This window comes from Dermacentor silvarum, chromosome 5 (genome assembly GCF_013339745.2).
Source record: "Dermacentor silvarum isolate Dsil-2018 chromosome 5, BIME_Dsil_1.4, whole genome shotgun sequence".
Taxonomy (NCBI): domain Eukaryota; kingdom Metazoa; phylum Arthropoda; class Arachnida; order Ixodida; family Ixodidae; genus Dermacentor; species Dermacentor silvarum.
This window is the reverse complement of record NC_051158.1, coordinates 22,753,084-22,767,037: the sequence shown is the minus strand read 5'-3', so window position 1 is coordinate 22,767,037 and position 13,954 is coordinate 22,753,084. Positions and strand designations below refer to the sequence as shown.

The following is a 13,954-nucleotide window of genomic DNA, read 5'->3' as shown; positions in this document are numbered from 1 at the left end:
CCAAAAACCACATACAATCACCTGACTGAATTCTTACGACACTGACAGGGCCGCAAAAATATTTGAATGACTGGCCAGTACAAAAAAATTAATTTAGAAAGTCAAATTTCATCCATCAGCACAGTGCAAAACTCATTAACAGAATTCTGCTTTATGCTGTGCTTCTCCAAGACAATGTTTACTTGAAACTCCCCAAGTGTCAAAGCTGCAGTTGTGCTTCACAATTGCCTATTACGCAGCCTAATTAGCATCGTACATCGTCACAAAGTGCAGATATTGTGCACGTGTCATTGACCACATGATGCTGATAATTAAGTCTATGTTGGACAAATTCAATTTTTAGTTTATGTGCCTACATGCAGATTTATGCCATTCCATCCAGCAAACACAAACACTAGGTTTTCACTGTAGTCGATGGCTTAAAGCCTGTGGACCCGAACTCTGCTTCAAGCACAAGGGCTAAACTGACAGACATGCAGGTGATCTTATGCACCATTTCCGGTATATAGTTATGGGTATGAAAATATCAACAGCAAGAGCTGACTAGGGCTAAGCTGTCTAGCTCTGTCAGGATTATGTAAACAAAGTTGTGGCTTTCTGCCACGTTAATAAAACACGCTTCACAGCAGCCATATTCATTCTAGCCACTGTAATTTAACAATTGAAAAGCTGAGAAATTTCCTCGCCAAAGAACACGAGGGCACCGAGCCAGTCTGAATATTGCAAGTTTGTCCAAAGCCATTATTTTTGCGACATCGCATGCGTGAATCTGTCTTGAAAGCTAAGTGACACACCAATGGCTTCTGAAATTTCAGTTACCATTATACCTTACTTGTCTTACTTGATGCCATGTAGGTCCGAATATAATCAAGCAGGTGAAAAAAATTTGACACCCGGAAAAGCTCTCAGCGAGTGTGTCAACACCACAGTGCCGAGAAGCAAGCGGCTGAACGAATGTAAACAGAGGCGCGATGGAAGCACGGAAGAAGGCAAATGCAGCGCACGTGAGAACAACCAGGCCGAGCTCGTGAGAATCGTCGTACGATATGGTGCCAGACCAATAGGAGCGAGGCACGCGGGGGGTGTGCGCACTTTGGCCAATCAGCGGCACGGACGCATCCATCAGAAATGACGCGACATTTTCAGTTCCCCTCCCCGACGCCATTTTGAGACGATGCAAAATCTGCACAAAGAAAACAGCTTCAAAACAAGCCCAAGATGGCGGCTGCCAGCCTGGTAGCAAATGGCGTCGGCACGAAGTTCGAACGTTTTTGGCCAATTCTCGCTGATTTCGCGTCCACACTTGTTCGTATAAGCTTGATTTTTATTATTTTCCGATTAAATTTACCTTCCAGATTTCGCGGAGACAGTCTTGAATGTATAAACGTAGTGAAAATGCACATTTCGGAAAATCGACTTTTTTTTGCTATTTTTTGCCATTTTAAGACCCACGTCTCCCCTTAAAACAAACAGAATAGATCTTGCTGGCACCTAAATTAGAGTGATTCCATGCAACGAGTGACAAATATGCTAATGGCAACCTGACCTCGTTGCCAGCTAAAATGGCAAAAGCGGCCACAGTGCTGCAAGAAGAAGGTAATTCAAGTTATCTCATACGGTGTATGCAAACTCTGGCATGTCGCATTGAAGCAGAGACACTGCTGGAGCGGTGTGCTCTCCTCCACACACCCGCAGAACGCAAATCACCGCAACTTCTGACTTGTTTTGAACAAAAAGGAATGCGCCACGCGCAAATACTCTCGCACAGCATTTACCACGATGAGCTAAAGAAAGACACATGCTGCTGTTGCATTCCTGTAAATGTGGTTACTGGCTCAGAACAAAGCCACTGCTCGCCACAACTGCAGCAGATTATATAAATACGTGGTTGCAACGATAGCGACCACAGACAGAAGCCATGCACTGCACTATATATGCGATAAAAAAGCCGCAAAGCATTCTCGAGCTTTTGTCCTTCCCATATGGTTCTCACCGATGACCGTGGCAATGCAGACTTTAGTGCTATGTTTTGGTTGGACACCAATGCCACCTATGCTGCTTTTGTATCATACATCTGTAGTGCTCTGCACTCTCTAGGAATCATCTGAATTAACTGATGCGCGGCCAAATACCTCCGAATAAATTGGTTTTTGATGCCATTAAATAATGCATACACTCGCAGGGACCACAAGGCGAGTGCTAATTACATAAAAAATTCCAGATTTGCGAGGGTCAAGTTAACGAGACCTTTCAGTGTAAAAGAGGGCATTAAGCTTTCTCACCCTGGGGATCTATACCAGCTTTTATGAAGTGCGGAAGAACACTGTAGTGTTGAACACCGAAGCCAATACACGCCATACAATGAAAAACATGGAAGCACTGCCGCTCAATGCTCACGCTTCAACCATAGATGACTAACAACTTGACATACGGTTGAACCCACATATAAGTACAGTGGAACCTCGTTGATACGATCTTTGCGGGAACCAGAAAATAGAACGCATCATCCAAAAATCATATCATCCAAGGCAAGCCCCAAAACGTAAGAAAACAGGCTTACTTCGTGACAAACTCGCTAGCAAAGCTTCCTGTGGCGTTGAGTGATACTGCTCCGCATAACACACCTGCTATGCGGAGCAGCATCACATCACAGGAACAGCAGTCAACACACTTTTATTGAGCAACTTTAAAACAGCTCGTCAGTTTTCGCTGAACTTTTTTTTTTTTTTTTTCAAAGTCCGTAAACAAGTTATTTTGAAAGATAACGAGTTCCCTGACATAGCTACAGAGGTCACCGGCACAACAAAGCCAAGAATTCCGAAACAAAGGAACACCGAGCAATACGCCTGGCGGATGAGGGCAGGAGTTTCATTCAGCCACGTGACCGCACGAAGGTCTCACCCGAAAAGCCAACTAAAACAAGCGCGAGCAAAAGCTGACGCGAGCAGACGATACTACGAGTGTGAAAATAGCGCTCGGGCAGGTCCGCATGACACCAGTTTCTTACGCCACGGCTGGTCTAGAGGTCCTTTAGCGAGCGCGTGCCAACAGACTGGCTGTGCCCGCACGTACATCACTGAAGGGGGCAGCTCTCATTGGTCTGCTTCGCTCCTGGGGCGCACGGCAATTTAAATCGGTCCAGGACCGATCCCTCCCACGGCACGAGACATCTGCTTCCCGGTAGCTTTTGTGACGCCCGTTTTGCCGCCACCGGTGCGCAGCGCACATTCGTCGCCGGGCCGTAACATATTGTTCGTAGGTCATTGGAATGTAATTTAATCTAGTACACTTGAATATAAAGCTACGAGTTTCAGAAATATGAGTTTGCAGTCATATCATCCAATTAGAGGTGAAAACGCAATCGTATCAACCGCATGAAAATACATTGATCTTATGGGGCATTGGCAGGGAAATGAAAAGAAAACGTATCATCCCGAAAAACGTATTACGCAGAATCGTATCAACGGGGTTCCACTGTATACCGGTTTCAACAATATATCGGATATAACAATGAGCAGCCAGTGCACCATCAACTATCAAATATTTGTTTATATATAAAAGTCGCATGTTGAGCACTTACCACAATGATGCTGCCACCATAGGTCGTCAGCCTGCACTTCGACGCTGCAAGATGAAACTTGAGGCTTTGCGCACTGGACTAGTGTGATGTGATGTTCGGTCTGGCAGGACTGTTCTGCATGCTGGAGCACGGCCTCATACTGAAATTTCAAGGGTTGGGAGATCAGAGACTTCGCTGTGGCAGCCATCATGTAACTCATAACACTGTAACACATTTATTGTTCTATTTTTTTTCTTACATCCACGTTTAACAGTTCATCACCATTATGAAGCTATCGCTCTGTGCGAGACACACCACAGTGCAGTCGAAACTTGTTAATGTCGCCAATTCTATAACGAAAGAGACATGTCTAATCAGATTACGCACGCAATACGAATAGTGTACTACATTCCGAAATGTGCATGATAATACTGGACAGACTTGATCCACGAGATTACGTTCGATGACTGACAACTGCATGCTCGCCACTATCGTTGTGATCCGAGTGTTGCTTTTCTTTCAGGATGCAGACAAATTAACTCTCACTTTTGGCAGTGCATAATGACAGTAATTACACCTACATAAACGTGACAATGTCACTGCTAAGAATAACATAATAAATACACTGATTCATGTTTCAGACATCTATGAAGGAGAAACGATTCAAGTATGAAACATCCTTTAGTCACACCATACACGTTTGCGTACGTGACTTGTTTTTGGCAGTTCCACCCAATGGTGGCAAGGTATATCTTTGTGCTGCTAGGGGCATTTCTTGATGAACAAGGCAGTACAGTTTCTGGCAAGTGCATATTTCCATCAGGAAGCAGTTCATAGTTCAGAGACCTAGGCTATAACTCTTGGCACTTGGCCCCATTATTGGTCAGAAGTGCAGCCGTTAAATGACTGCTTGTACATATTTTTGAAGCTTTAGAAACTCTCCAACATGCATTTTGCAAATAAAAGGATTGTGCTTAGCAAGTAGACAAGCTGAGAAACATAAGATAGTATTTCCATCTGATACTTAAGTTGGCCTGAAAGTGCCGGCCTTGGCGTCTTGAACATTTTCGTGACATGATGCAGAGCGAAGTTTGCCGACGTCATGTAACAAAAATTTGGAGGAGGCTTAAGCTTCGCTTTTAATAGTGGAACGCGATAGCATTTAAAGATCCCCGACTGCTTATCGCGCATCCCAGCAACTGCAGCTTATGTAACCATAATGTTTACCGGGAAACACTGGCAGGGAACGCTATGCACAAAGGCCAGCTTTCTGGTAGAAATGCGGCCTCTTACGCTGGGCAACCTTCTGTTATTGTTTTGCACTTTTAATATTTCAGTCTGAGAATATTTAACATAAAAGGCATGCACTGTCGATGTTTTGTTTCACGACGTTTGTGGGATGTCATTCTCAAAATTCCGAGGAATAACTTTGTAAAGAATGTATAGACAAGGCATGAGCAACTTTAGCGATAGAAGAACTTTAGTGCCGTATAGATTATATAAAGCAATTTTTGCTCACGGGACACCAACGCCGGCTACGGCACCGGATTTTCAGCGACATGGGGCCCTTAACGCTTTCACATTAATAAGGCTAGCTATGAAGATGTTGGTCATTAAAAAAAAATAAAAAGGAATGCTGCATGCATTTCTTGTGGCTGGACTCATGCATAGCAGTCGCTGCGGTCGCAGAAACTGAGCAAGCCAGTATATCCCTACGCCATAATGAATCCTATGTACCAAAGCTGAAACCCGTTCGTAGAAATGAATAATACATAGTAAATTATTTAGGGTGCTCTGAAGCTTGCCCATATTTTTATAATGTTCAGAGCATTTTGGCCTTCATTTAGTACTTAATAATTACAAGTCAGGAATGATATATCAAAACTCCATTATTAAATCTTCCATTCCTTCTCCGATTTCTGTCTTCTCTTAGCTTTTCCTTTTCACTTTGTCGTACCTTATCATTCTGAATCCCTGCCCGTTTAGGAGTACAGAGTAAGACGCCCTTCTTTGACTTACCCCAACATAACCACGTTTTGCTGTAGCAAACAAAAAGCTATGTGTGCAACAGGTAACGAGAAAGAAAGAAAAAGAACAAAGCAACTTCGGCTGAGCAAGTCTCACGAGTTTCATCCCAGCAGGCACAAGCAAGGCTTACCTCGCCGACGCACTTGTCTTGGAGGCCTCGCCACGGTTCTACCTGGCAGGTGGTACTCACCACGCTCGCCTCGATAAATGGTGGCTTGTCGCATCCCGCCTCAACAGCCTGTCAAAGAAACGGGATGCATTTAAAGCACGTGCGAAGAAGGGTAAAATGCTAGCTTAACATAGCCATACCTGCTAAGTTCGGAGAAACTGAATCCGAGAGATCTTCCGACCAATCGGGGCGGGGGGGAGTTCAGTCGAATACACAACCCCCCCCCCCCCCGACCCCCGACGTACTGACACTTATTTACAGATTGACAAATGACCACATGAACATCAAGGTCTCACTTTTGCAAGCATTTCGTTGTTGCCGATTCTGCCTTCAAAAAAATTTCAAAATTCTCAGGTCTTACGTCCCACAACCACCATGTGATTATGAGGGGCACGGGTTCTTTAACGTGGACCCAACGGACGGCACACGGGCGTTTCTGTATTCCCCTCCCCCCCATTGAAGTGCGGCCGCCGTGGCCAAGATTTAATCCCGCAAACTTGTGCTTCGCAACGCAATGCCAAAGCCACTAAGCAACCCCAGCGGGTGTTCAAGAATTCTTCAGATAATATTTGATTCCATTTCTTTCACATTTTGCAACGATGACGTTTCCCAGCGTCTTGGACGAGCGACACACAGACGAGCGGCACTGCGTTCCTCGTATTTTTCACGATGGTAAACTGCCGCTCGCACTCTGCATTGCTCTCTGGTATCAACAAAATACCCTGTGTAACTTCGGCTGAGCACTACATTAAAAATACTTGAAGATACTTTTTGCGCTAGCACTCCTTGCTTTTAAAGCCATGGCCTATGCAATGCCAGAGCGACTGACGCCGAGGAGAACGATGGAGAGTCTAGTGTTGCCTAGTTGCAGAATGTGGAATTAGCTCGCTAGCTTAAAGAGACTAGGGCCACTAGGGCACCCAACAACCCCGTCAGAGTAAGGAGCGGCTCTGTGCAATGTTACTTGACTAGTCTAGTAACATTGGCTCTGTGGTTAATTAACGAAATAGCGCATGTATAGGGTTTGCCTACTACTTTCTTAACAATGGTTTGCACGATGAACTTCCAACTGGATTGGATTGGGTTAGAATCTTTTTGTCAATGTGGCCTGACAAAGCGCTGGAAGCGGATAGAAACAGGACACAACTGCAATTTCCGGGACATTTTCCTGTCAACCGTACAACCGGAAGAAATGGTCCAAATCCGGGAGGCTCCCGGGTAATCCGGGAGACTTGGCAGGTATGCATAGCTCAGACAAGCTGCCGAAAGAATATCGCCTTCCTGGCGAGCGCTGCCCAAGATGCCTCGGCTGTCAGTTAGGCAAGGCTTGGAAGCGGGCCATACTCAATTTCCCACATAGCAAGCAGGCTAGGGAGACTGATCTCACTGTTCGCATTCATGAAACATTTAAAGAAAATATATGTGGGTATGCGTCATGTAATTCGATGTAACATGCTGTCTCACGTTTTTATGTCATAAACTATGACGTATTTATTGAATGGAAGGCTTCATCGATCTGAACCTACTTAGCATCGCACACGCAGAGTGACGCATTTCTGCGATCAATGGCCACAATTTGGCGCTTGCGCTTGCGACCACAGCATAGTATGTCCCATACTGGAAGCACAAAACTGCACGTGTAATATTAGCCACAATCAGCCAGAATCATAATCGCCGGTTCAGCCTTCGTTGCCACCCTCGTCATTCTCTTTGAGTGCTGTAAAGAACTTATTTTGGGAATGGATTTCTTGAGGGAGTACGGTGCAGTTATTAATGTCCGCGACCGCATGGTGACATTTGCTACGAGCTCCGAAGACGTCGACCCCGCGGATGACCAGCGACCGCGTTTACGTATCGCCGACGACGACGTCACGCTTCCGCCGCGAAGTTGTTCCCTCGTGCCTGTCATCTGCGATAACTTGCACACCGGCCCTGGCGTCGCTGAACACATCAACGCACTAGTACTGAGTCAGGGCGTTTCCGTCGCCAGGGCCGTAATTAATGTACTCGACGGACATGCTGAACTCCTGCTGACGAATTTTAGCAGGGAACGTCGACAGATTGTTAAAGGCACTGCTGTTGCTTACTTCGACGAAATTGCCCCAATACAAGACTGCCTCTCAGTGCAGCACGCGGCGTCCACCGCGCCTATGCCTGCACCTGTGGTTGATGTCAGTCGAACTTTATCGCCCATCGAACGCAACAGCCTTCTTGAGCTCATCAATGAGTTTAACAGCTGCTTCGCATCAACGTCAAGAGTTAGCCAGACGCCGCTCACCAAGCACCGTATTATCACCGAAGACGACGCAAGACCCATCCGGCAGAATCCTTATCGTGTAGCACCGAAAGAGCGGGAGGCAATCCAAAAACAAGTGAAGACGATGCTTGAGGACGGAGTTATTCGGCCATCTAAGAGTCCGTGGGCATCGCCTGTCGTATTGGTGAAAAAGAAGGACGGTAGTCTGCGCTTCTGCGTCGACTATCGAAAACTCAACCAGATCACAAAGAAAGACGTTTATCCGCTACCGCGTATCGATGATTCACTGGACCGGCTACGCAACGCACGTTACTTTTCGTCGATGGACTTGAAAAGCGGCTACTGGCAAATCGAAGTTGATGAGAGAGACCGTGAAAAGACCGCTTTTGTGACACCCGATGGACTCTATGAATTTCAGGTACTTCCCTTCGGTTTGTGTTCTGTGCCAGCAACGTTTCAACGACTCATGGACACGGTACTCTCAGGCCTCAAATGGCAAACCTGCCTAGTGTACCTCGACGACGTGATTGTTTTCTCCGCCACGTTCGACGAACACTTAAGGAGACTGAAGACGGTCTTTGAGGCAATACGCTCAGCAGGCCTCACTTTGAAACCTAAAAAATGCCATTTCGGTTTTGAAGAACTTCAATTCCTCGGTCACGTGGTTAGTCATGAAGGTGTTCGACCTGACCCTGATAAATCACTGCCGTCGCTAATTTCCCGACGCCATCTGATAAAAAGGCCGTGCGACAGTTTTCTGGGCCTTTGCGCCTACTACCGGCGGTTTATTGCGGACTTTTCGCGCATCGCGTGTCCATTAACGCATCTCACCCGCGAAGATGTCCCCTTCGTGTGGGGCGAAGAGCAGCAACGGGCATTTGACGAGCTGCGGCAGCAGCTGCAGATGCCTCCTGTGCTCGCACACTTTGACGAAGACGCCCCGACGATTCTTCATACCGATGCTAGCAATGTCGGCCTTGGCGCAGTGCTCCTTCAGCGGCAGGACGGCACCGAAAGAGTGCTTGCTTACGCCAGCAGGACCCTATCCAGAACGGAGACTAACTACTCCACTACAGAAAAAGAGTGCCTCGCGGTAGTCTGGGCCATCCTGAAATTTCGCCCATATCTGTACGGCCGCTGTTTCACCGTCGTCAGTGATCACCATGCACTTTGCTGGCTGACTAATTTAAAAGATCCAGCTGGTCGGCTAGCACGCTGGAGCCTTCGGCTCCAGGAGTTCGACTTCACTGTTGTCTACAAATTGGGGAAGCGCCACGCCGACTGCCTGTCTCGGTCGCCTGTTGCGACTGCATTGCACAACGATGACGACGCGGCTTTTCTAGGCATGGTAGGCGCTGTCCCCGTTTCACGCCTGCAACCGCCGTTTCACGCCTGCAACGCGAGGACGCAGAACTGGTTCCTCTTATTGATTACTTAGAGGGAAAAAGAAGCTGCGTGCCGAGGTTATTCGCCAGAGCGTTGCCTTCATTTTGCTTGCGTCACGACGTTCTCTACGAAAAGAACTTTTCACCCAGTGGCAGCAGCTACCTACTTGTCGTTCCCGCATCTCTACGGAACGAAGTCCTACACGCCTGTCACAACGAGCCGACCGCTGGTCACTTGGGCTACTCCTGCACATTATCCAGAATTAGGCTAAAGTATTACTGGCCGAGACTTGCGCCGGTCGTGAAACGTTATGTCCAGACACGCCTGGATTGCCAGCGCCGCAAAACCCCACCGGTCAAGCCTGCTGGACTGCTGCATTCTGTTCAGATACCAAAGGCGCCGTTCGCACAAGTTGGCATGGACCTTTTAGGTCCATTTCCAGTGTCTTCTGTCGGCAATAGATGGATAATCGTCGTCACAGATTATCTTACCCGATACGCCGAAACAGGTGCTCTCCCGCGGGGAACAGCAGCCGAAGCAGCACGATTTTTCATCGAAGCCGTCGTCCTAAGGCATGGCGCTCCCGCAGTGGTCATTACCGACAGAGGTTCTGCTTTCACGGCCGCGCTTCTGGATACCGTGTTGCGATTAAGTGGTACAACTCACCGAAAGACAACCGCTTATCACCCCCAAACCAATGGGCTGACAGAACGTTTGAATAAGACTCTGGCAGATATGATGAGTATGTACATCGACGTCGACCACAAGAACTGGGACGAGATTTTACCATATGTTACATTTGCGTACAACACGGCTCGCCAGGAGACAACACGCGTGACACCTTTCAGCCTCGTCTATGGCCGGGAAGTAACAACACTGTTGGATGCGATGCTGCCACACGAGTGTGGTGATCACGAGACTGGTGTCGAGGAGTTTACGCAACGCGCCGAGGAAGCAAGGCAGCTTGCACGTTTGCGCATCCAAGAGCAACAGAACTACGATGCCAGACGCTACAATCTTCGACACAGACCCGTCACGTACAACGTCGGCGACCAGGTGCGGGTTTGGACTCCTATTCGTCGGCGGGGGCTATCTGAGAAGCTCCTGCGAAGATACTTCGGGCCGTACACAGTTCTACGCCGCATCAGTGACGTGAATTATGAAGTTGTGCCCGACAGTCCTTACTGCTCCAAACGCCGGCAGCATCTGCCCGAGGTTGTGCACGTGCTTCGTATGAAGCCATATTTTTCATCATGACCTCACTTTTGCACCATCACTGCACTTTCTTGGGCGCTTGGTGCATCGGGACGATGCTTCTTTCAAAGGAGGGGCAAATGCCACATGCTATATCGTCGCCGCGGGTATGTGCCCGGCCATGGAAACGACGCTGAAGTAGCGCGCGGGTAGAAAAACAGAGACGACAACGACGTTGCGTTTGCTGCTCATATAAAGTGCTTGTATACGTGCTGTACGCCGGCTTCCACGTCTCCTGCGAGGTCGTGACAATATGTGATTCGATGTAACTTCAAGATTCAGAAGCTTTAGTTGCTGTATATAGAGTACCGTAGTTATTCCGTAAGAAGAATCGCAGATAAAGAACAACCACTCTGTAAAATAAACGGTGACTTTTATGGCTGCGCAATTTCTGTAGCTTCTTTTCCGTAGCCAATTTCTGTAGCCCACTTTTCAGCGAGACACCACCACCACCGCCGACACTTGTGAGCCTATAAAGCTTCGCTTAAAATGGAGCTGGGCAGGTCATGTAATGCGTAGGATGAATAACCGGTGGACCATTAGAGTTACAGAACGGATACCATGTGAAGGGAAGCACAATCGAGGAAGACAGAAAACTAGGTGGGGTGATGCAGTTAGAAAATTTGCAGGCGCTAGTTGGAATCGACCAGCGCAAGACAGGGGTAATTGGAGATCGCAGGGAGAGGCCTTCGTCCTGCAGTGGTCATAAATATAGGCTGATGATGATACTCCGCATATGGTGGCACGACGTCGTTTGAATGTGGGAGCAAGGATCGGCGTACCTGTGTGAAGTCGATGTCCGGGAACACAGCGCTGAAGTCGGCCGTTGCCACCCCAAGAGTTTCAGCTGCCGATGTTGAATGATGCCGACACGTGACAAGTGGCCATCTCCTTTCTGTCCTGTGCACCCGAACTGTCTGTGCCTTGACTCCATCAGCTGCCGGCGGGGCTTCTCCCACTGTCAGATAAGAAGGAACCGTCACTAAGCAATGTGTTTTTTCTCATTTATATACACATTTCAGGAGCAGCACAAGTTGCATGCAGAAAGGAAAAGATACATAAATGTAACCCCTAGGACAACAGGTTTCAACAACGAGACAACTAAACAAGAAGGAATAAAACCCCCTCCAGTCACAGCGTACACATTGGTGTGTGCGACTTGTTCTTTACCATTCCAGCGATGGCTCCCTTGGAGTCACTAAAGCCGACTTCCCATGCCATAGAAGCTATGCTATGCTTTATGAAGGCCATGCTATTGCTAATGCCGAAAAGACGTTGCTGCTGCCATATACACGCGGCATAATAGTCACTTCGGGTGCTGACAGCACGCAAAAGCATGGCCTTCGATATTTGTGTAATTTAATGTCACAAGGCATGTTAATTTTATGACGGAGAAATATGCGCCAATGCGTAGAGGCCGTTATAAAACATATATATTATATATATACCAGGGTTCTGACCACGGTGGGCGGCGGTGGTTTTGCCGCCCACCTCTCGGGGACAACTTTCTGTGCCTATGCAGAGAGAGCTACGAGGGGCCTAGGGAGCCTCCATGGGGCCGTATTCTGAAACGTTCGCCTAGGCGAAATCAGCGTGCGCGCTGACTGGCTGGTTGAGCAAAATTGAATGACGTCGGGCTCAACCACCCAATCAGCTCATCCAATTTTGCTAAAACAGCCAATCGGCGCACGCCTGAAAGCAAAAAAAAAATAATAATAAACACCGCATACACACGGGGTGAATGATGATGAGTGGGCGAAGCTCCGGAGGGAATCATCGGTAAACCGTGAATCTTACGTGTAATTCGCCCAGTCTCGCCGCACTAAGTCGAACGATTGACTTCCACCAATGACACGCGCCATATGTGGCGTCATTCCTATTTTATACAGCGCCCTTCATTATAATTGCACCATCTCCCTCTTAAGGGGACGCTAGCACAAACGCGTTAGAAACGTGCAGTACTCTCTAGTAAGGGGGAGAGGCCACAGTGGTCTTACGCAGCCGTTTACACATGCTGGAACGTGCACCGCGTTTGCCGACGCCATCACATGACTGCTGAGAGAGTATAATCCCCGTCCAGAAAGTCTCTCTTGAACCGGGCGTCGGCACCTTCGTGTTCTTTCTTGGCACGTTTTGCAGCCGCCTCTCGAACTCTGACCTCCTCGTTCGCCCGTCGATAGGCACGCTTTCTCGTCGCTTCTCGTTGCCGGACGGCTTGGAGATCATCTTCTCGTGCGGCCTGGCGCCGCTGCCGCGCCGCTTCGGCCTCTCGTTCTCGTACACCGGGATCTTGTCGGCGCCGCCGCGCAGCTTCGCGGCGCGCTTCTGCCTCGCGCGCCCGCACGTCGGGGTCCCTTCTTCGAGCGCGAGCCGCCGCCGCCCTGCGCGCACGCCGCTCAGCAGCCTTGTCCATCTTCCGCAGACCCTCTGAACGCGCGCGCGCCAAAACGGCGCGTTTATTGTATTATAGAGCACCCGCTGCAGCGTACGGCGCCGCCGAAGAACACGCGATCGTCTCTCTCCTTCCGTACGTGTGACGTCATTCCTGTTTTCATAAAACTAACCTTTTATTTTTACATACTACAAGTAACGCCCTCTAGTATCGTACCATCTTGCATTTTTCAGCGTATATGCATTCGTTATATAGTACAAGTACCGGCCCTCTACGGCCAGTTCAAACACGCGTTCGCTACGCGGACGCTGGCGGTTCACTCCATTTATATATTACGTGCGAGCGAGCGAACGGGAGAGTGGGGCGCAGGGAGGAGAGAGAGCGAACGGCGAGAGAAGGAGCGGCGAAGCACTGCACCTACCCTCCTACACTTCTCTCCACACACGCGGGAGCTCCGCCGAGCTCCCGCGATGCGAGCCCCCTCACACGCCAGAGCGCGCTCTTACCTCTCCACTCACTCTCCGCTACTCCGGAGGCGGTTACCTACGACGGGACGCTCGGGCCACGCCATAAGGAGCTTCGCCCCTAAAAAATCACAGCATATCCACGGGGTGAATGATGATGAGTGGGGCGAAGCTCCTGAGGGGAAATCATCGGTAAAACCGTGACTCTTCAGTGAAAGTTCGCCCACTACATCATCAATCTGTCGCACACACCACAACTATGGCCGAACGAAACGTCCAGAAAGTCTCGCTTAAACCGCGCGTCGGCACCTTCGGGCTGAGCTCGCCTGATGCGTTTTGCAGACGCCTCACGAGCTCTCACTGCATCGGGGTCTGCCTGCCGATACGCGCGCTTTCTCGCCGCTTCCCGTTCTCTGACGTTCTGCAGATCCTGTTCACGCCGCAG

At 48.8% G+C, this 13,954-nt stretch overlaps 1 protein-coding gene across 7 annotated transcripts in view; it reads right to left on the bottom strand.

Moving 5' to 3' along the window:
- LOC119453068 (uncharacterized) overlaps positions 1–13,954 on the bottom strand; it is a 114,994-nt gene that overhangs the window by 77,293 nt on the left and 23,747 nt on the right. For 3 of the 7 annotated variants that reach the window (XM_049667509.1, XM_049667519.1, XM_049667516.1), the window contains exons 2-4: positions 11,436–11,611; positions 5,718–5,825; positions 3,581–3,719 (exon numbers count right to left, since the gene is read on the bottom strand). The exons of 2 other annotated variants lie outside the window; for them this stretch is intronic. In XM_049667509.1, coding sequence (XP_049523466.1) covers positions 3,581–3,719; positions 5,718–5,825; positions 11,436–11,611 — 423 coding nt within the window. Of the gene's footprint in view, positions 1–3,580; positions 3,720–5,717; positions 5,826–11,435; positions 11,612–12,762; positions 13,161–13,954 lie in introns of those variants that run through there. 2 more of the 7 variants (XM_049667523.1, XM_049667524.1) reach the window with 2 other exon arrangements.